The sequence below is a fragment of the Cyclopterus lumpus genome, chromosome 9 (genome assembly GCF_009769545.1).
Source record: "Cyclopterus lumpus isolate fCycLum1 chromosome 9, fCycLum1.pri, whole genome shotgun sequence".
In the NCBI taxonomy this organism is placed as follows: domain Eukaryota; kingdom Metazoa; phylum Chordata; class Actinopteri; order Perciformes; family Cyclopteridae; genus Cyclopterus; species Cyclopterus lumpus.
The window spans coordinates 13,885,411-13,909,351 of record NC_046974.1 but is presented as its reverse complement, the minus strand read 5'-3'; the positions used below and the strand labels follow the sequence as shown (position 1 = coordinate 13,909,351).

General features: G+C 41.3%; 2 protein-coding genes across 2 annotated transcripts in view; one reads left to right on the top strand and one right to left on the bottom strand.

Moving 5' to 3' along the window:
- Positions 1-5,709: 5,709 nt before the first annotated feature.
- On the top strand, positions 5,710-13,498 carry LOC117736426 (hyaluronan and proteoglycan link protein 1-like). The gene is made up of 4 exons (XM_034541759.1): positions 5,710-5,957; positions 10,253-10,597; positions 11,505-11,804; positions 12,021-13,498. The coding sequence occupies exons 1-4, from the start codon at positions 5,849-5,851 to the stop codon at positions 12,305-12,307; spliced, it is 1,041 nt and encodes a 346-aa protein (XP_034397650.1). The 5' UTR covers positions 5,710-5,848; the 3' UTR covers positions 12,308-13,498.
- A 4,181-nt stretch (positions 13,499-17,679) lies between these two features.
- Positions 17,680-23,941, bottom strand: part of LOC117735919 (versican core protein-like) — a 42,819-nt gene continuing 36,557 nt past the window's right edge. The window contains exons 5-11 of the mRNA XM_034540838.1: positions 22,208-22,321; positions 21,951-22,064; positions 20,707-20,865; positions 20,321-20,403; positions 18,231-18,375; positions 17,934-18,116; positions 17,680-17,837 (exon numbers count right to left, since the gene is read on the bottom strand). Of these exons, the coding sequence (XP_034396729.1) occupies positions 17,680-17,837; positions 17,934-18,116; positions 18,231-18,375; positions 20,321-20,403; positions 20,707-20,865; positions 21,951-22,064; positions 22,208-22,321 (956 nt within the window). The remainder of the gene's footprint in view (positions 17,838-17,933; positions 18,117-18,230; positions 18,376-20,320; positions 20,404-20,706; positions 20,866-21,950; positions 22,065-22,207; positions 22,322-23,941) is intronic.

The window sequence follows — 23,941 nt, the reverse complement described above, 5'->3', positions numbered from 1 at the left end:
CGACGATGGCCTGGACATGATGTGCATTAGGTGCGGCTGGAAGGGTAGTGTAGGCCCTCAACCACCAGTTATGTCATTGCTTAGCGGCAGTTTAGGATTTCTAGGGATCTTTAGCGCCGATGATGGCCGAGCCGCGAGTAGGAGGCGCCCTTTCTTTTAGTCTCGCTTTTTAGTTTATTTTTCCTTCTTCCCTTTCCTGCTTCTCATCTTTCTTGTCTCTCCTTTCTTCTCCTATAAATCGTCATCGCTCTTGAGAAATTCTGACTACTGGTTAACACGTGATGTGACATTTGTGTTCCTGTTACTCACCCGGGGCAGGACAGTTTCTGGTGGAGCATCTCGCACGATGCAGATTATGTTGAATCCGGAGTAGAGGGAGGACGGCGTCTGGGCTCTGACGGTGATCCTTAGGACACGACTTGTGGGAATACGCCAACACACAATGGGAGAAGGTTTGCCTTAATGCCAGCTGAGCATGCTTATTGAGCTTGAGATGGGGTCAGCAGTGGCCAGCACTTTGCTTTGATGATCCACATGTTCCAGCTTGACAACTTTGTGGGCTGCACGGATATGAATGACCGTACCTTCGTCATCCCGATCTCCGTCATTGATAGGACGAGGAAGCAGCATTAGAGGTTCCTTGCCAGTGCTTTATTTTTTTTACATTGCAAAACTCTGGATATTGAATACTTGCGTTACATATCATTAAGGTGACACTTTTATCCAAGAGACATACCGTGAGTGCGTCCGACCGCGAGTATGAACTCAGAACGACACAAGCAGGAAGTAACATTTCTCGAGAAAGCCTGCCAGGTAAATGAGTTCCTTTTTTTTTTTTTTACCTGGCGACCAGAGGGATTAAATGTGATCCAGCTGTGTGACTAGTAATCCTGATCCGGGACCGGCCTTGTAGATGCCTTTATAGTAGAGAGATTTGGGGCTTGCCGCAATTACAGTAATATTTCACTCGTCGAACGGGGAGATGCCAAGAGATTGTTACGGTCTGGGCGGCGGCTAAGACTACTGACCGCGGTCTGACCATATTTATATGATCGAAGAGAAGATCCGGGTGCGACGTGCTGATTGATGCATTTGCCTTCGGTGATGAACGCTTGAATTGAAATGCATGCGGAGCGCGCGGGGCCGCTGGCACGAAGCCGGCCGCGGGGAACGGTGTTGCAGCAGGAGTTTGAGGATATCCGCCCTAGTGCGTGCATGGATGGTTGCTGGAGTTTAGCCGGATGCTGCATGGTGCCAGTCGGTTTGTTACGGTCAAGACCGTACAAAGACTAGAACCCATACGCACGACTCAAGCCAAAGTAACAACAAAACATTGAATTAATTAACTGGAACAAACAGAAAATCTACATGAACAAAGTAACAAAATATCATAACCTGGTGACTCGTGAATTTCATGGGAATGGCTGGTTCTTTTGCAGAAAAGACAAGACGAACTGGCACAGGACAAAGGGAGACGCAGACAATATATACACAGGGTAAGGGCACAGGTGGAAACAATCGGGAGTGAGGCAGACAATCAGACCAGAGGAGAAACACACAGGGGAAGGAACAAGTTGCCTGAAACAAGAGGAGATCACGAGACAACATGGACACAAGACCTTTCCTGGACATGACAGTTACCGGCGCGGAGTGACCCGGAGTACCCGGTGAGAATCCCCGCGGGAAACGATTGGGAGGAGCCGCTTTCTCCTCTGCTGGTGACTGAACGTCGCTGGCTCCGGAACAAGGCTGGAAAAAGGAAATGGACGTTTGCCGGTTCGTTATGAACGCGCAGACGCTGGCTGATGGAGAACACGGATAGCAGCGGCGTGAATCGTGCGTAACAGCAGCATGAAAGAACTGAAGGTAGAGAGACAGTCATATTTAAATGAGACAGCAGCAAGATGATTGGCTAGCCGTGTCATTGTTTCTGTGTGCTTATTGGATAGAGGGAATCAGCTGATTTGCGCAGCTGGTGTTATGATTGATGGCGCGGAACAATGACGGCAAGTAAACAGTGAGTGAGCATGTGTGAGAAATGATTGGCAGGAATGTGAGGAATAGATGGCGGGCTGAGGGGTATGGTCCTGTCTGAACTTGCGCTAGAGCTCCATTTAGATGTGCCGGAATAAAAACCCATGCACTACGGACTAAGAAGTCTCAAGCCTATAGCTACTCTTGGAAGTGAAATGACTAACAATTGACAAAATGTCAATTGTACTTTCAGTTTCACATGTGACTCTGATAGTGGTCTCCTTGACGAAAGTCCTATGGTTGTTTGACCCTTCCACCTCCCACCTGTACTATGTCGACCATCTCGCCTTTACACAACATCAGTTGCTGAGCGTCTCATAATCATGCGGGTGGGTCTGAGTTAAGCACTGTGAGTTGGTATCAGACACTGAGGGGCACTGAACCAGCATCAGTATTTGACCAGTTAGGAATGAGACGAGGTTGGTTATTGCCGCCCATGCTACCCTTCAGTCACTGCACACAAAACTACCCGAGAAGCGGAGCTGAGGCCACAATGCTTGGAACTATCTCTACTCAAGATCTGATGACAATAGAAATATTGTATAAAATAATATACATGAGAATATCAATTACAAAATTCAAAATAAAACAAGCTCTTTTTGTTCCCTTCTAATGAAGAGGAGATGACACTGACTCACCAGCTGTGTGGTGTCAGAACCTCTCTGCTCACGTACGTAAACATTTTGCATTCCCGTCCCACCCAGAGCTCTTAAAGCTCAAGTCGCCTCACGTCATCGTTTCATCTCTGCCTTATTAACAAGAGCGAACAACGTATTATTCCTGCGTCATCTTTAGAATTGTTTCCAAGTCGAATCACGTGTTGTGCTAGTGCAGATAATGAGGACCACATGTTTGGCGGTGTCTAATGTGAAAAGGATTAACGCGGGACAACCCACGCTCGTTTGGCTTTGACCTTTTCCTGTCCAGCCGTACGGAGGCATTTACACAAGAGACTCCTAAAGTGCTGACTGTCACTTTTCGGACACCATCCTGTCCTTATGCCTCTGATGGCATGGGACCCGGAGAGCTGCTGTATGTTAACAGGAATCATTCCACCCATTCAAGAGCTGGTACCTCAGGCTGCAGAGAACCAGCTGTGAATGCGCTCATGGCCCTGAGACTTGGCTCTGACACAACAGAAGGAGTCTCTGGGTGGGACTTCACCGAGCCACAAGCCATTCAGTATACCTCTACACAGGCCAGTACATTCTGTACTCCCAAATATGCACGTACAATTTATACAGTATTAAGAAAATGTGCAAAATGGACACATGTTCTTCCTAATGTGATATATCTTGTGTGAACAGACTTACTAACTCTACAACATTAACAATACAACGTGGTATTCATGAAGATGTCTATACTAATCTACAGAGCTGCTTATTTTGCTCTCAAGTACTACATGTTTGAGGTTCAACCCAGATTTACATATTGATAAATGTCTACATTTTAAAAGTACTCAAGAGTTCTTAAACGTAGGGATTTAAATATGTTCATGTTTCAAGTGCTTTTCCATTTAACAGCTTTTTTTAGACTTTTTCAAATTGCACATGTTACGTTTGGCTGAGGTAGAAAGTGTGGTGCATTGATTGAAGCACGTAACTTAAACATCCATTGAAAGCTTCCGCTCCACAGATGAGATGAAAATTGGCGGCAGACGAAAATATTGGATTTCTCAACTTATAATATATAATTAAACAAACATAAATACATGACATTTACGTCCCATTTTCAAAAAGTTAGGTTTGAGCATGAAAGCACCCAACTGGAGGATTAATGTCACCCTTATCTTGATTAACCTACCCGCCAACTATAAGCGTAACAGTTGTGGATAGAAACAAGAATGAATTGACATTTGGTTTTGCCAAGTATATTGAAATAAAAAAAAAAAGTTTATGTTTGGGAGGAAACCTGGCTATAGCCAAAGTCAATCAGTCAGGTCTCTGTCTGGACAAGTCATCAGCAATGTCATGGTCTTCAACATTGTACTTGGCTCCTGTAGATGAGCAAGATAAGCAGACGGAAGAGCGAAAACAGGAAAAGGAAAGACTGATCCATCAATCATTCGATGTTGACCACCAAAATAATGTGGCTTAGATATCTGTTAATGGATTGGCAACACATGTCAAGCATGTTTCTGTTACCCCTCCATCAAGAATGCACACTGTACCCTGCAGCAATCCTGCTGTTACTGTAATTGCGCTTTGATATTCTCAAAGTATCTCACAGAGGCTGCCATAGTTGATTGCAGCTCTTACATTAAACTCAGTGTGTGTGTCAGGAGTCTCTGTGCCCTCACATTGGGGACATATATGTTTGTAATTTCACTCTGTGCACCAGGGCCTATGGCCATCTTATGTAATAGTTCCTTAGATCTCCAGAGGATTGGAGGCAGGGACACAGAGGATGTGCCCAGGGTAAACTGGGACTAGAATATACAACGGAGGCCCACCATGTACTCTGTTGACATCTCTGCAGGGTTTGAAAGATTGGCAGACGGGGCAGAGGAGACAAAAAGACAGAAAGAAAGAAAGAAAACAGCTTGAGTTGTCCCAGCTGTAATGACTCTACAGCAGTGATGAAGATGTCCAGAACACCATCTGCAGCGTGTCGCTCCACTCCCAGACTTGCCATCTTTCAAAGTTCATCCGGACGGCTGAGAAAACGTTTAGGAGAGACCACACAGCCTCCCTCTGCTCAGGGCTGGTCGCAAATGCCTGTCCTGGCTCCTCTGAGCTGAGAGATACTCTGGTGTCTCTGCTCTGCATCGGAAGAGACTGAGTGAAATGTGCTCACACAATTTACAGAATCAGCTGACTAATTGTAATAAATGTACGTCCAGAAAAAAATAGTATCGGGAAAATAAAGAAAGCAAAGAGGAGAGTAATAAATAAAAGAAGGCAAATAGGAGAAGGCAAAGAATAACTGGTAGGCAGATATTTGTATGACCCTTTTGCATGTAATGGTCTTGCATCAAATGTACATATAAGCCAACAAGGCTGCATGGAAAGTGACTAAACATCACTTGTATATCAAGTGTGTGTGTGTGTGTGTGTGTGTGTGTGTGTGTGTGTGAGAGAAATGGAAGAGTTCAGGCGATTAAAGAGCTCACAATTATGCAGAACAATATTTAACTTATGAACATTAACTTTGATTTGTGTAATTGAAGCCTGATAAAGAGGCCATGAACCAGACATAATTAAATGGGTTGTAGGCCAGAATTAATCAGAGTTATTAGAGTGAAAACATACCAGGCTGCAAGTCGTTGGACAATGGATATGGTGTAGAATCATTTTTATACTTTAAGATTCTGTTCACTCTCTCTTATAAGAACAAATGCACATCTGCTCTTTTTCAACTGTTTTACCTAAGTTGTTTAATCTTTACTGTCTTGCATTCCTCATAGGAATCACTTTAGTTCTCCTGCCTGATACAAGTTACTCTGGATAATCATCTGCAGGTTAATTGTCTGGAGTGTTGCTGTCTTCCTCATCCTCCCAAGGGAGCGGAGGGAGTTTTTCCTAAATAATGTGGCTAATGGGAGCCAGTATAGAGCTGTGCATGGTGATGGGCTAAGGGGAGGGGAGTGGTCTCAACCATGTAAGGCTACAATAAAAGGCACTTGTCTGGACCTTTGAGGAGCCCAAACTTTCCAGTAGCACCACAGGCGGGTGCTGCTCAGAGACAGATAAAGAGGAACAGCTAGATGAATACAAATTTAAACAGAGAAAAAGTTGTTCAAGCTAACTTTTGGCTTTACTAAAACATTTAAAGCTTAGTTAACTTGTTCAGTTTAAGTTTGTACTTAGAATTTATGTGGAAAACAGAGAAAATGACGAGTCTGCTGTGCATCACAATTATCTCCCTGACCCTGGCTGTCAGTGCATACAGTCAGCCGATGAACCTTCCTTTACGACCAACAGGTAAGATTCATGTCAAAAAGTTTGATATTCAAGTATGTGGGTGATTGTCTTTTTCTGTTCCATGCATGCATGTGTGTTTATCTACAATAATGTTACTGTGCATGAAGAAAAAGAAGAACTGGAGGAGTGGGGCCACAGCTCAGGCTTGTGTAACAACAGGGTCTAGCAGTAGGTAACAGAGTCATCTCTGGGGTAACCCACTCACACCATTGACTCACTGACTTCCTGCATGCAGACCACCACAGCATAAACTGGCTGGTGTCATTCACAGAGGTCCACCACCCACACTACTGAATGAAAACCACCACTAATACAACTGGTTTTAAGTGCCTCAGTGACTGAAACTGGGCTAGTGGTGCTTGTACCTTTATGGAAATAATTCTTAATACAAAACTAGTCAGGAATTTCCCACAGTAGAGCTAATACCTCTTGTAATTGTTTGACCATTTTATCAGTTGTTTGTCTTCTTCCTGTGGCAGTCAGAAAATGAAAACCTATAGAAAGGCGTTTTGTCACAGAGCCCTGCACTCCATCATGATGCCGTTATAATTCAAATTCACACCTGCCAACAGGATGACACACTGAAAAGGTTGCTGCAAATGCAATCTATGAAATACCAGAATAGATCAACTGCTGTGTTGACAGTAAAAAAAAATAAAAAGCTCCAGCAGAAGGCTCTCATGTTATATGAGTGATATTTAATGCAATTTCAGCAGTCCTGCTCGCTGACTCTGTAGATGTCAAATGATGGGTGGGTCAGCTCTCTCTCTTCCAAGGTGGGAGGAAATGGTTTGTCTCTGGGGAGAATGGTTTCTGGGCCGAGATGATGCGAGAGATTCCAACATTGGAATTGCTCCCACTAGCTAGTGATGTCACAGGTGTGTGTCTGCGTATGTGTCTATACTCTACATTATCAATCTAACTACGATGTTTCTGTCCTGGTTCAGTGCTGTATTTAGTAAAAAATAACTAAACATGTATAAACATACATGAGCTCACTGTCTGCATTACATAAAAGCCCTGGCTAGGCTCAGGCCAGCTTAATCATCGTACCATACAGTATAACTGTTATTGGCCAAATGAGGATTGTATTCTATCTGTTCCCTGGGCGTTGCCCGTCCTTATACTTACTGACTCTGACGCTGGGAGCTTTTGGAAATCTGCCACGGTAACAGGCAGCGTGACAAAAAGAAAAAGGGAAGATTAATGACCCGCAGCTGAACGTATAGAGCCCCATGCTGAACAGCAGCCAAATTACTTTGTTTTTCCCCTGTGAGGTAATAGCCTGTTAAGTTGTGTTAATGCTCACTGTAGTTGTTGGTAACTGAGGCTTGGCCCTGTTGCTAGGGCTGGGTGGGAATAAAAGCTTGTCTGGAAAATGGGCTGGAGCTGGGCGCTGAGTTTAAAATGTAATTAGGCTAAAAGATGAGATGTTGAAGGAGCCAATATTTTGTGCTTCGCATTTGCGTTAATTGACAAAGCACTCTGTTGACAGTCTGCTACACATGTGTGCTGAGGATGTGTGTTTACCCATGTGAGCGATGCACACCCACACACACTGTCTTTGTTCCTGCATGACAGAGCATCAAAGAGTTTATTGGAATTAGTGAGTAGGAGTTGGCCTCCTGTGTTTGTGCCAGCTGTGCTCGTTAATTCTTTCTCCATACTCACACCAGCAGCAGAGGAGAACAAAGCATCTCATATCAAGCAGCTCTGTCAGAGGGTGTGGCATATTGTGGCACACTGCAATAAACTGATGATGTCCATCCTTTCATGGAGGAGGGATCTGAATCCATTAAAAAATGTTCATTCAATAATGTAAAGCGCAAATTATGCTAAGGTGTTTAACAGCATAACTACACTGTTTTAGTTTCTGGAAATGTAGGTCATTGAGCAGAGTTGGACCACTGTAATGTTGTGAATTTACAGTTTATTGTTACGACGAAGCAGATGGTTCCAATCGCTTGCTATTACAACCTTTAACAGAGATAGAGAGAGAGAGAGAGAGAGAGAGAGAGAGAGAGAACTACTCCGTCATAAAATGGCAGTGGGTCTTGGCTGCAGCTGTGGGACTTTTTTTTATTGTCTTGCACATGTATTCATTTACTTATTTTCCATCTTATAATTACCAGTTGCACTCCACAAAGATTTCAGATAGAAATTAAATTATTTGTCAACCCATCTAATGTTAAATGTGACAATTTGGCACAACCTTTGACCTCAGAGAGACTTATATAAATAGAATGTGGGCGAGTTGCGACAAAGAACAGAAAGGCTTCCCTCTTTTTCTGAAAGGCTATGTAAACACAACAGGCTGTTGCTTTACAAGTTTGGTGTGCCCCACATGGTGGGCAACACTGGGATGTTTAATCAATCCCCTCCTTCCATCTCACATTTCAGGATTTAAAAAAACACATCCAGTTGCTGGTATGTCTGTGTACAAAAGAATGTTTCCATAAAACAGTACAATGGACACCTTTATTCAATCTACTCTAATTTCCTAAGTAATATTTAGAAATGTGGAATTTAGCATAAAGGTTGGATAGCATCACATCTGGTGAGCTGATGGTGACGTCAGCATGGGCTTCACCTCGGCCAGGGCGTTTGATGATCAGTTTAGTCATTCTGCATCACACAAGTTTAAATCGCACTTCATGCAGCTGCTACACATGCAACGAATTTATGAGGCATGGTGTTACTGTGAGTCATTCTTCACTGACAGAACTGGTACACAGGACTCTTGTCCAAACTGTTATAAACTCGGCTTTTGAAAATATTAGTAAGTATTAGCATATAGGTTGTTCCGAGCTCGTAAAATACATGGCATCTTGTTAACCAGCTCGAAGCGAGTGAGGTTACCAGGTGTGAGTCAGAGAACTCTCTGGCACATGTAAAGATTTGCAGTCTAATGAATAAAATGAAAAAAATGGAACGGTGAGTGATACAAGGTTGGACTGAAGGGTAGATTAGGTATGTCACTGGTGCTTCTGCTAATTAAATCCTTCTGCAGGAGAGCTCAATACTAATGATCTGAGCACCACTGAACAAAGTCCAGACTGCCTATTACTGTTATATATAGTGTGTGGATAGAATGGAGGATTGGGGCAGTTTAGGCATGGGGTGGATTTGAAGTCATTCCAGTAGGTTGATCAATGCAGGCCGCAGCAAGCCAGTGGCTTCTATCATTTCCTTTGTTGCCCATGTGGGAAACATTTTCCCCTGTCGAGGTGCAAGCGAGAGAGTATTCCAGTCAGGGCTCTGGTGCTGCTGCTCAGAATGAGGTGCTCAACACATCCTCACTAAGAAAGGAGAGAGACTGGTTGGGACAGTTTAGTCATATTGAGTAAGTAGGAAGAAAGGAGGAAGGATTTGAGTTATTTTTTAAATACAGCACTGAACCAGGACAGAAACATCGTAGTTAGATTAATAATTACGCCTGCAGAATACTAAGACAAAACACTAGTTGATTTACTCAGTTATGTATTTACCATATTTTCTAACAAGTCCCTTGCGTTGCAGAGTTTGACTCCACTTACAAGGTTGATTGTTCAAGGCTTTACCGGTGGTGGTGGGGGTCAGGGCAGGCGTTGTGTACATCCATCCATATGGTGCTTATTATTGCCTGGCACAGGCGGCCCCTTGCTGGTTGGGGTCCTCTTAACTAAGCAAGCACTGTGAGGTCTGAACATGGAGGTCATGGAGATTGTGGGAACCCATGGTGAGACACAAATGATCTGCCATTGTGAGTTAAAGGGTGGCCTAGTTTGCACAGGAGTGCAGAGAAGAAATACGTGCGAGAAAAAAAATAATGATGCAAGCTACGTTATCGGCTTACTTTTCTCATTATTGACATGGTACCTAACATACTATACAACTCAGACGGAGCGGATGAAAGATTGTTCCTGGTAAAGATTACATTTTGAGTTAATGTTGAGGAATCTTAGGTTTATAAGTGTTAGGACTGACAAGAGCAGTAAGGAGACTAAAGAGGATGATTGGCTTCAGGCGCTGAAGACTGTCTGGTGTCGAATGCTGTATCTAATAAACCAAACAGGATGTACACAGACTTTGATAGTTTAGTGTGAGAGAACGTTTGTGTCTTGTACAATACATACAGTACACACATGCTGTGGAAAGGGGAATGTTCCCCTTTTTGGTGTTTTCTCATACCGATTGTACCAGTTTCATGCCAAGCGAGTTAAACTTAAATACACATTACATAACATTTTCAAGTATGATGCAAGTATCATCATCACCACCTAATACTGCTGTATCATTTATTTCCTCTTTTCTAGTTATGGTTTTGGGAATCCTGGGTGACAACATCACCCTGCCCTGCCAGCTCCCGTCCAAAGATGTCATGGCCCATGCTAACATTGGTATCCGAGTCAAATGGACCAAAGTGGCAGAAGATGAAGCACTGAATGAGGACGTGTTGCTTTCGATGGGATTCCACAAGAAGACCTACGGAAGCTTCGCAGACCGTGTATTTCTGAACGAGGTCGACAATGAAGATGCCTCCATAACAATCACAGGTGTCTCCTCAGCTGATGCTGGAAAATACCGCTGTGAGATCATCAACGGCATGGTAGACATTATAGAAGAGGTTACCTTGGATGTTCAAAGTATTCTCACTGAAGGTAAGTCCTTTTTTTGTTTTATCTATCTTATTCAGAAACTTAGCCTCGGCTTGAACCTTCAGGTCAAAGTTAGTATACCAGCTGTGATAACATTAGGAGCTCTGTCACTAGTTATTGTGTCCTTTTATTGTTAAAATGCATACAGTTCAAGAATAATAATCTTTTGCAGCATTGTTTTGTTTTGCAGTTATTGAAAATATCCATATTTCCTTTTCTAGTGGAAAAAGAAAAGATCAGACATCTTGTTCCAATTTATTTTCAGCCATGTGCCATTTTAATGTTAATCAGTAACCAGAAACACATTTTCCATTTTTTTCAGTTCATATCCTCACATATCTCACTGACTCTTCAGGTTTTATAATCACAAAATGGTCTTCCTTTTAAAATGAGAAACTGCTTTGTATGCATGTTAGGGTTATTAATATATTCAAACTTAGATCCCTGGAACCTTGCACGGTGACACACTAAATCACTGCAGTGTGTTAAAACTCCTCTGCAGAAAAGGACAGTTCCCATCCATTTTGTGTTGCAGCTTTTAATGTGTGAAAGATCACACAAATATTAACAATGTGTTACTTCGATGCAGCTGTTAAAATTTACCAACACTCATGAAATACAGTTTATATTTAATGTATTGAGGTAAAACTTGGAAGGCACCATGATGAGTAACTTCCAGATCACTGTACTCTGCTTTGATGTTTAGTGCAGCAGAGCTTAACTCCCAGTTTGCATATGATGATTGTTTCTTCCAGGCCCCTCTGCCTCTGTAAACAAGCACAAAACTAATGAGTTAGCAAAGGTCTGGCATCTGGAGGGATTGTCTAAGCTTGCTGGACATGCAGTATCGTAAAACTAAGCGCAGACTGATTGTTGACTTATTGATTTCATCTCTTCCTACCTCGCCCAGGTGTTGTGTTCCCGTACTCTCCCAGTGTGGGCCGCTACAACCTGAACTTCAACAATGCTACACAGGCCTGCCTGAAACAGAATGCTTCCGTTGCCACCTTAGAGCAACTGCATGAGGCGTGGAAGGGCGGCCTGGACTGGTGCAATGCTGGCTGGCTGAGTGATGGCACAGTGTATTATCCCGTCACCAAAGCCAGAGGGCCTTGTGGTGGCAACAAAGGGCCTGGCCTCATAAGCTACGGAATTCGCAACAAACAGATGGGTCGCTATGATGTTTTCTGCTTTGCTTCTGCACTCAAGGGTGGGTTACTTTTATTTGGTTATCCATTTTGTTGATTCATTATTATTTTCATTCATTATTCTTACAAAAGAAAACATATCACAATTCATGGTTTTGTAAAAAAATGTGTAAAATAATATGGGTTTACCTAGACCTTCATGTAAAAAGAGCAGGAAGTATGCACCCAGCTAATTGAATCCTTTTCCTGACTGTGGGTTTTGCTCTCTCTGCTGTCAGGACGTTTCTATTGGCTGGTACAGCCCGACAGACTGACCTTTGACGAGGCTGTGCAGGCATGCGTAGATGATGGGGCAGAGATTGCCAAGGTGGGGCACATGTACTCCGCCTGGAAGCTCGAGGGCTACGATCGCTGCGATGCTGGCTGGCTGGCTGACGGAAGTGTCCGCTACCCCATCTCCAGGCCCCGCAGAAACTGCAGCCCCACAGAGGCTGCTGTGCGCTTTGTTGGATTCCAAGACAAGATGCAAAAGTCTTACGGTGTCTATTGCTACAAGGATGAGTAGTGAAGCGCTAGGTAGGGGTAGGAAAGACAACCACCAAAGAGAAGCAACAGCCACAACCATTAAAATAAAGCAGATACGCTTTGGATCTTAACTAGCATGAGCTCAATACCTTTCTGAAACTGTGATTACCTTCTTTTATCTGCTAAAGAAAGAAATACTTTATGTCTTACGTCCATAATTCAGAATGACAAAATATTTCAGAGCCACTCAGTTCTCTTTTTTTCTATCTTTAATTATAGACAGACTCTCGGATAAAAGGCAACAGTGCTAATGTATGAGTGATGTGACTTGATGGTTGTGAAACATGACCTAAGTTAGACTTGTCCTCCACAGAATGATTAGATGTGTGAAGATTAAGAGCATTTACACTCAACTTTAGAAACAGAAATGTGATTTGTTACCCATTTACCAAGTATCCCATCAATGAGGGACCTCAGATTGATAAAAGTCATGAACATAACTACCACTGTTGAACTATGGCCATGTACGTACATGTTATATTGCAGTAAGTATTCAACGGGATTCCTCTCTAATCAGAGTTAATGCTCTTTTTCCTATGTTTTTCAACAAGAAAATAACCAGAAAATGTTTGTAAATGTCTTGATGGACTTTGACCTTTTCTGCATTAATAGCTCCTTTTATATCAACCTCCAATTACACTTTGAAATACAGTTTTAGTAATGTATGTGGTATGTTTGTCTTAACAAACTTGGTATTGTACATGTTCATGTTTTTTTAAGACAAAAAACAACAGATTGTCATATTTCTTTTGTGACATATTGTTTTTAGGGAATAACAAAAAACAGCAAGATTTCAGCCAAATAATGCAGAAGTACACATCTTCCTCTTTTGCTCTGAACACAACCTTTTACCAAGTTATGTTTCAGAGTTATAGCAATTCCCTACAGTAGCTATAATTACAACTAACAAATGCTGAAACCCACCTTGACTAAAGAGACAGTTTCACAAATTCTCACCTGTTAAGGTACATTTCTAAACTAATCTAAAAAGGGTCAAACGGACCACAAAGAGCATGTTTTGTACATACCAAGCAGGTAATCTAAAGGTTTGCCACAACCAGATGCACCCTTTTTAGCTACTGATTTAATATTGTGTTTTTTCTAACCCTATGGTACTTACTGCAGGTTACATCTGGTGATACATTTCCAAAACTTAACTCACATTAAATTTGTGTTCACACAAAAAGGTGACAGTATTTTTGTATCTTATCGCCATGTACCTTCTTCAACAAAGCATTTTGAAATAAAGAATACGACTTTTAAATAATTTTGTGTAACTTTCCCTTTTCTGACAATGAACATTATTTCCACATGAACCCAATCAACACGCATTGTGTGAAGAGACAGTGTAAGCAAAGATTTAAACAGTATTGTTAAAGCTGCCAAATTAGGCGCCATGTATCTGGCATGAACCCATGATGTTGCGAGGATTGTTTTAAGATTCAACTCTTCTCACATTTATTCATTCGTTGGCATTTTTTCTTTAATTTAGTGCCGGGCTACCAGCGCAGGACTAAGTTAGACAAAGGGAAGAGTATCATAGTTCTTGTGGGAATGCATGGGAATGGGGTCAGCTTTAAGTATATATATACAGCAGTGAAATGTAAATGGTTTGATAAAAAGTCCAATAAAGCAAGCTTTTTGTTCCATCGACGCCGCAGCAGATAACAGAAGAAACGGTGAGATTGTGCAGACTTTTCCACACTAACTTCAGCATTGAAAGGTTTGACAATGTTTATTTCTCAACTAAAATCTGAGTAGTAAACTATACTATTAAACACTATGCACAAAGCATTCGTTTCGGCACATTAGTGGCACAAAGTGAGCTTTTCTTTGTCTCTGGGTTTGTTTATGTTGGACGGTTAAATTGATAAGCGATTTTGAATCGTGACTCTTGTGGACAACCACCGTCTGATTGATGACTGATTTTGCAAGAGTAATGCTGGACATATAATGTGGTTGCTAGTGTGGTTTCAACCAATCAAATGTTGTGCCGACGTCCAACAGGTCTGAAAATGCTACATCCCAAACGCTTGACACACAGTCATCTAGATTAAGAAACATGACCCAAGAAATCAGGAGGAGCCATGGTGGGTTTCCTTACCAAAACAAACCAAGAAAGCCTATTAAATCCCAGGGAGACCTGAGCTGAGAGGGCCAGGTTTTTCCACTGATCACCCATGAGACATCTGCATTTCATGAGGCAATAATATAGGTTTTACTCTTGCAGGGGCACCGAGGAGCAGCCTTTAATCACTATTCAAGTAATGTCAGGGTGGGCAGTCCCAGTGAAAACCACAGAAACCCAAGCTTATACAAACATTATATCGACTAAATCAATGTTATTACACTGGTAACAGTGCTTTTTGCTATTAGGCAGCGTCAATGTCAACTTCAAGTCACTGCTGTTAAGAAGCACTGTGGGAATAGTGGTGCATTGTTATGTACTCCCAAAGCTTGTACTTGCACAATGGGAATTCATCTGCTTCTTTTATCCGTCGCCATGTAGGCATAACAAGTATTTGACATTCAAGAGGAGCCACCTAGTCTTGCTTTTAACAAAGAAAAAATAAAAATAAATTTGAGTTATATACTTTTGCAGATCCACATTTCAGCATGCATGCTCACTTTTCTCTCATTCAGTTCTAACTCATATGTTTACTATAATTCACAAAGCATGTCCTGTCTGTCCACCAAGAAGCTTGTAGAGCACGGCTGCTCAGTTTTTTAGAAGTGTTTGATGTACGAGCAAGACACGGCAATACTTTGAAAACGGGACATCGGTATGATGATGTTCTGCAGTGTGATTGTGAGTCACAGAAATCAGAGTAAATCTCTTACATTATGTTGAGAGTTTTGAAGAGTTGTGTGGGTGCTTTATGGAACAAAATGAAATATCTAACCTTTTGTGCGGACACAAATGTGCGGACAGAAATTCAGTGTTATGGCTTAGTCTGCTAGCACTACCTGCTGGTGAAACTACTGCACTAACTTACTTTATAAAAACAATATTAGTTTGATACTGAGGTAATGTTATTATAATGAAAGAAAATGCCTCTTCAATAAATAAACAAATGTATCATTGAAATATGTGTGTAAAAAGGGCTTCAATGAAAATACACTAATACACAAAGCAAAACTTGTATTCATCAGGCAAGCGCAAGCACAAACACAAAGGGACCAGCTTTTTTTAACAGAACATGCTATAATGAGATCTGCAATAAGTCACGAAAGAATAGGGAAGGTGGGGAACCCCTGTGCGTGCAGTTCCCCACCTCTCTTAAACCCTAAAGAAAAGACGTTGTCAAATCCTGATTGGCCAAGAGGGGAAATGCACCAAGCTGCTCTCAATTCTTAATCAGGAGCCAATTTTCACACACTATGCAACAGGTGATTTGAATAACCCTCCAATTATCTCAGGGGAATGAAGACGTTCAGCTAAAATGAATTGTTGTATGTAATGTAATGTAATGTGGTAAAGGGTAATCAGTACCAAAAAAAAAGTACCAAAGAATGAGGGACTGCTACAACGTCACTGGGGTGTAATGTTTCCTTAAAAGGTCCAAATTCAAATAAATGATTATATAATATTCATATATTTATTTTATTTCTTTGGTGATTTAAAGAAGAAAAACAAGTTTGATCTCTTTAAAAAAAAATTCACAAACATCCCAGACATTCACATTGTAAAATAAAAAGTTATAAATATAAAATTATATGATATGCACACTAAAGTGCACACATAGACATTCACAGGCAGTAAAAACAAACACATGTTTCCCATTAAAAAAATGCTGGAGACACACATAACCATCCACATGTACAAAGATGTTGTTATTGTTACAGACCAGTATTGCGGCCGATGGGGCCCTCCTTATTCTTTGGTCAACTTCTGGCATTAAAGATATTTAAGGACAAATAAATCCATTATATTGTTTGGCAACTTTTCATCTTCAATGCATTCCATTTAGACAGTCTGTGGTTGTGGCTGGTTTCTTGTTAAACATACAATACAAATATATAAGGAGCACTCCTGGGACATATGGCAGCATCATATTCACCTGCAAGTATAGAATAAGTAAGGAGATCAAGAGCAGCTTGAAAATAAATTATATGCATCTGTGACAAAACAGCCGTCATGTTCAAGTCTTTTTGAGGGTTTCACAAAATACATTCTCTCAAAGGCTGATTTCAGATGACCACAATGACAGAAAAGTTAAGTGTCCAGAATAAAAAGCTTTCCCTATAACACCATCACAGTCTACAGCACAACAGCAACAGATAATAGCAGGACACGTGTGGTGTGTAATTATGAACAGCATTGCAGTTATTGTAAACATGCTTTAGCAACTAATTGTAAGTTTTGCACTGAACATACATAATACAATACATGGCTACTTGAGCCACATCTCCCTTCTTTCATTTGAAAATATTAATGGAATTCTATTTCCATCAGTGGATAAAGGCTTTGTCGATAAGTACTTAGAGAGCAAACTCTCAAAATAAAATGCAAAAAAACACACAAAAGAAATATCAATACGCTTAAAAAAATTCTCAGTATAGGAATATAGCCATTAAAATGTATCTCGACAAGACACCGATGACATCCATTGACTGCTGGAGCTAATGACAGGTGGTAATTTGGTAACATTTGGTGAATTACCTACTACTAGCAAAGCTTAGAAACCCTGCTGATTAGGTTTGTAGACTGGATAAAAGATTATTCACAAAAGTTTACAGTTCTGTAAGTATGTGATATATATCATGTAAACTATGAGTCCTTTGTATGATCATTCATTGCCACCGATGCCTCCATTTGTGTTCTGACAACTTGGATGTCTTGCCATAGAAAACAAACATAGTTAAATGTAAGGACTTCAATATATATGCATGCATGCTCATTAAAATGAAGTCCAGCTTAAAACAGCGCGACAACATAATGGATTCCTTTACATAACGTAAGCTCTATAATTTCACTATAGCTTTTTTCTATGATTAAGGAACACTTATGGTGATTTTAAATAGCAGAGTCGCTGTATAGAGGTATTAGACTGTCATGGATGTATTATTTGATACGCTAAGAACATTAAAAAAATGTGTGTACTTTTTGCTTTTCCAGTAGCCAGCTGAAAGTATGTTATCCACATCGACATTGTGCCCCTTGATAAGAAACAACTTTTTAAAAGGCACTACATCTCATCCTGATCCAAAATTGTAAGAAAACTACAGGTTATTCTCTTGGTTTCTTTGATGAGTTTCTTGTGCTTTTCTTGGGGAATCGGTTTCCTCTTTCCACACATGCATTAGCCATGTGTTTTCGTCTAGGGGAAGCTGTGCCATGTTGCATGGCAATTACTGTCTCTTCTGCTTATTCTCAGTCCTGTCTCTTCTTCCCCGGTAGCGCTGCTGGTGAAAGCGGAAGGGCTCGTCCGGCCATCTCTTGAAGTTGTTGATGCTGTAGAGACTATTGTGTTGATGTTTTCTGATAAAGGTCCTCTGATAGCTCGACGCTGTTGGATACAAATCATGTCTTAGTTTTAGAACCATTATAGTGTTTGTCAAAATTATACACAGTGACAGAAACCCAGTGCAATACTTGTACTTACGGTTCATGCAGGCAATTTTAGGGCTATCCCATCGCCCATCTCCACGACAGCGAATAGTCGGGACGTGCCTCTGAATAAAGCCTGTCTGGCACTGGTATCTCACCAGCGAGTTGATCTCATACCTCTCGTGCTTTTTACCAAATGTACGTGCATTCTCCACCAGAGGGGGTTGTTTACAGGCCACTGGGAAGAGGAGGTGACGAGAATATTAAAGTGAGGAATTTTAAAGTAGACAGAAGACTTACATTTTCTCTTTCCTAAACCCATGTATTCAAAGTAAGATAGTTTGTGTGTTACCTGTGCCCTTTTTGCAGGTGAATGTCAGGTGGTAGTTGCAAGGAACATCATTCCACTGGCCGTCCTCGTGCCATATCATCACGACACAATCCTCCCCAGAGGAGAAGAAGCTGTCAGGCTGGTTGGGTCTCCAGTTTTCATATTGCTGAAATAAGAGGAGAGCATAAAGAGTAAGACGTTATGAGGGCTTTGTGTCCTTTAAATAAAACTTAAGAACTAACCCTCTAACCCTAATATAGATATGGATGCTATGATCTTTGTATTCTTTTAATCATTATAACTTATTTTATGAGCAGCAGTTATCCATATAGTATATTTAGTCTGCTTGATAAAGTGCATAACATTGCACTATAGACATCAGTGGGGTAAAGGTTACCAAATCAATACATGTTTTGTTAATACCACCTTCTCCCTCCACCTTCATCCATAGAAGTGATCCCAAAAATAGGGGTCCTGTGCTGTTCAAGCAGCAGTTTCCCATCACCGTAATTTTAATTAATGGCCACATTAATGGTTTGTTTCTGGGAGACAACTTACTCAGCAACCTAGTGACACTGCAGGACACTTTCAGGTTTAACTAACACAAGGCACAGAAACCAACACATTTATAAATAGGCTTACATTTAGCCACAGGAAGAGCAGCCATTATAGTCCTTTTTAATAGGGTTTTAAACGACAAAAGATTATTAAGGGGCAACAACACACTAACGTGTCACTTCCTGTCCAAGATATGATCTGATTCCAGTAGACCCTCCAGGTAATTGACAAGAGGTCTTAACCTATAAGTGGTATGTTACTACATCACACAGGCTGCATGCCTCACATTACAAGTGTTACTCTGCAGGCACACAAATTCATACAAACACAGATGTTCATCTCCACATTAATACAGTATACACACAGCTGTAGTGCTGTGGGGCATCGAACTGGGAGTTGATGCTACCTGCGGTCTTTCAGCACGTTTTAGGTTCAAACAGCCTCTTCAAAGCTGTGACCCCCCAACTCCACCAATCATGCCCTGAGGCTCTGCTACTCTGTCATTATGGTGAAAAAACACACACCGACTTCCTGCTCAGCTCACTTCAAGTTAACAAATGGGTGACCTATCAACTGCACAGCAGGCCTGCATCCTCCTCAAAATAATCAAACAAACTTTGATCACCCACACAAACAGACAACCAACGATTGATAGACATGGGTTTAATGCCATGGTATATTTTCTTTAAATGTTTCTAAATATAAATATATCACAGTTATTTATATGTAGTCTTATGTATTATACTTAAATCCACTGAAGGTGACCACCCACCCAGACCCCCTGGGGTGCTTCTATCCAGTGTTTCTCTCTTTCTGCAGCCGAGCACAGGTGCTGTCCATCTGTGTGTCCGCCTGCCTGGTGGCCCTTCCCCCGAGTGGCTGTTCGGACATTCTGATGCGTGCGGGGGTTGAAGGGGGACCATACCTGTCTACGTCTGCCAAACTCACCTCTACACAGTGTCACTAACACCCTCATCACCCCTAAATCTCTCAGCTGAGCAAGGGTCTCCATAGGCGGCCTGTGCTTATCTTTCTCCCCTCAGGCCCTTATCTCTGGTCCTGTAGGATTATCTTTGAAGTGAATGAATGATCTATCCGTACGACATGGATGCACACAGTAACTTTCCTGTCTAGTGAGCGGGATCTTCAGCAGCTACAATCATTACACCAAACATGCTCCCACTTGTATGCTGTTTTATAAACATTGCATTTAAAAACAGCATGCATTTACCTCCCTTACCTACTCTTTTACATTGGATTGTCAATTCCTTGCATTGTTGCAGCTGTTGCTTTTCTTTTATTGCACTCACACTGACTAAAAGGCGGTGCCTTACAGTATGTGCTACATCAGATTATTACCAGAGCAGTCACCCACCAGGGTGTAGCATTATAAGGCAGAGGAGAGTACGTCATGAGAAAGTCACCACAGGCCCTGAAAATAATGACTCTCCCTAGATGACTGTATCTGTCATCGGTATCTTTTCCAAATATTGATATTGTCTCTGAGCCACGTTTGTTGAGACAAAAATATGTGAGAAAGCAACCGATCTTACCACAGCACTGCCGTCAGTCCAGCGGAAGTCACTGTCAAACATCTTATCATTCAGGCCAATCCACTGGTAGTCCTTTCCAAGACCTGCCAGACAGGGTAGAGGGAAACACAGCAGATTACGTGTCTCTGTTGCTATTTATCCTTTTTAGGACTTTGGTTATTGTAAGTGTGCAAGAGAAAGGCATCGATAGCCATTACTTTTTTGAGGCTTGAATTATTTTCCTGCATTTACTGTACAGCTACATTATTGTGTTTGATGGGGGTGACATATATTAACATATATTTTATATTGCTTCAATCTTACAGTATCGTGAAGGTTTCATAAAGTAGGACTTTAAACAGGTTTCTGTATATCACGATTGACTGCAACTGTGAGCTTTAACTTACGGTTGACAAACTGTTGCTCCTCGTGGGAGAGGATGCTGCTGAGATGAGACCCCTGTATTCGGCATTCTCTCTCGGCTGTGTCCCAGTTTCTTCTGTGGGGGAAGTACTTGTAGCAGTGGCCCTGGAACTTATGCCAGCCATGGTCACATATTTCTGTATCTAATGGGAGAGAAAGAAAGAGTGAACGAGGTATACGGGATAAACAGATGTGCAACAGACTGTTGTAAAATACATTAACATTAACATTGATGACACAATCTTCCTCCATCCATGCATCTATTTACCTCAGTACCTTATTCATGACATAATCTATTATACTGCATACACAGTACTCTTAATAAACTGAGTATACTGACCCTTTAGGTCTGCTGTTATCTCTGACCCGTTTCTAATCAAGATAGAAGAGGAAAAACATAATGTCTTGTTTCCTACAACCCATAACACTATATAGATATAAAGATATAAGGATGTGGAGGCAAAACCACAATTAGCTGCCATTTACGACTAAAATATGTAATTAGAGTGGTCAAGCAGATGTTTCTACTCGGAAACCAGAAATCATTGAATTAAGATGCCAAATTATAGCCAGGTTACAATTATGTCAAACTCAGAAACTCCAGGTGATGAGATTTACAATAGGTTTGGGATAAGGTGAGGAGTTACAATTTCATTTTTACAATTTTCAATTTCAGATTATTTCCCCAAAGATTGGAGATATTCTCCCCATCACACCTTAATACCACCCTCATCTTGAACCTATCGATGGTACGTGTCCCAACATATGCTGCAGCAACTGCCTTCTCCCCTCCTCAGTCCAGCTTCCAAACATTAACAGACAAAACAGGCTGAGAAATGAATGTGTGAAATAGGTTATATTGAAAATGTGTCAACCGTCTCTCGAGGGTGCTCAAAGTATTATCAGACTTCACAGACCTTAAGGCAATACTAAAAACGGACTGTAAATTGAGATGATGAGATAAATATGTTGTATATGACTGATAATACCCTGGAGAAACCTAAAGTAATTCTCTTTAATTGTGTGTCTGCGGTGTGGATGAAATTTAAATAACTCATACTCTGGTGTGACATCTATAACCAGTGACTCAGGTGAATAATTGAATAATGTCTAAACACATTACCAAATGCTAGTGAGGTTACAGCAGCTGAGATGGATTTTTGGAACCAGAATAAAACAGAATACTTAGAAAAAATGAGAGAATATATCAAATTAACCACAAACTTACCCTCCTCGCAGTACAGCCCAGAGTAGCTTGGGAGGCACACACATGTAAAAGAAGCCAGCCTATCAACACATGTTCCTCCATTGCGGCAAGGGTTTGACTGGCACTCATCAAAATCTACATAAGAAACAGGCATAATGAATAACAAAACACAAACAAAGAGTCACCATGACATTAAAACCACTTTTAGGATTAATTTAATCCTCTGTGAAAGTTAAGGCAGTGAGATATTGTGAGAGGAATTCTTTAACGTATCCTACCTATTTCACACTGATCACCAATGTAACCTGGAGCACAGCTGCATGTATAGATGCTGCCACTCTTGTAGCAAGATCCTCCATTGAGACAAATATTGTCTGTACATGAGTAAACTCCTGTAATGACAAAAAAAAGCAAGATTAAAGTTGTGTTGAAAGGAAATTTATTCTAACTTTATTGTGACATATTTTGTTGTATTCCATTGAAAGCCATTTTAAGAAGCATACCTGGAATTTCAACAGTCTCGCCAACGACAAGCCCCAAATCGATTCCCGTGTCAGTTGTCACAGTTGTTTCCTTCCCTCTTAGTGGTGGTTCTCCTCCAATGTGTGGTGTGTCACTGTCCGGTATGTCATCCTCCTCAGAAACAAATGACGGAGTGGTGGCTACAGTTGTAACTAAAATTGGCCAGCTTTGTGCTTGTGCTGCTTTCATTGTTGTGAACTCTGTTTGGGTCCTTTTGGGAATTTCAGTGTGAGGAGTGACAGCTACTTCAATTTTGCTCACAACATCCTCTTCCTCAGATGTTCTATTAACACTAGTGGACTCTATCTGTGAAGCTGTGGTAGCATCTACCTTGAATACAGTCTGGATTTCATCTGGGGGCAGAGACTGTTCCTCCATACTACTGATCTTTCGTTTATTAGTAGTCAACATCTCACCAGACACACCCTCAGAACTGACAGATCCAATTTCAGCCCGAGTGCTAATGATGGTGGAGGACTTAGTTGAGGCAGACAGAAGCTCAGAGGTGATGTTCTCAACCTCATCACCAACAGTGCTTACTGTGACCATGCTTTCTTCTGAGCTGTCGTTGCTTTCTGAACCACTCTCAGAACTAGAGGATACTGCACTGACGGGAACTGAGGTAGGTGACTTGGTTGCATTTTTTTCTGAGCTACTTTCAGCACTGCTCACTGCGTCAACAGACTGACTCTGAGAAACGCGTGGTGTAGTAATGAAAACTTCTACTTCTTTTGATGTGTTGCTATCCGGAACTGTTTCAATGATGCTGAGGTTTGGTGCTTCATAATCTGGGTTTGAATAATCTATATTGCCCTCATATATAATCTCTCTGTATTCTTCACTAGTTGTTAGGTGATGTACAGGGGAAACTGTTTGGACCATAACATCAGGCTTTGGCGGTGCTGATGCTGATAGGTCAAGAAGTTCAGCTGGCATTGTGGTGACCACTACATTCGTCTGTGCGCTTGAAGAGATGTTTGCAGCAAGTGTAACACCAGCGGGTTGATGTGTGCTTGTTAGATTCACGTCTTGCGTTTCCCCACTTTCAGTACCTGCTGATTTTGACATATTTAGGGACTCAGAAGTGCTGGTACCATCAAGGTATTGTGTTTCATACATTTCAGTGATGAAGATCTTGGATGACTTATAACCTGAGGTTTGTTCATATGTAGATGTTTCTGGCTTATCTGTTAGGGTGTTTGTCATCTCAGGTGATAAAGTGCTGATGATGATACCCAACTCACCAATACTGGACAGGGTTGAAGCAGCTTGACTGACAGAGTCTGAATTGATGATAGTTGTTGTCTTGTCACCTGAACCTTCTTCTTCTGTCAAAATGATAATACTTCTTTCTGTTGATACAGGGATCTTCTCACTCTCTGATGATGTTGTTTCATAACTTGAACCTTCTTTATCTGTTGAAGTGTCTGTCTCAAGCGACACTGCAGTTGATTTCTCAGTGGCATAGGTGGAAGTGGTCATCAATTTTC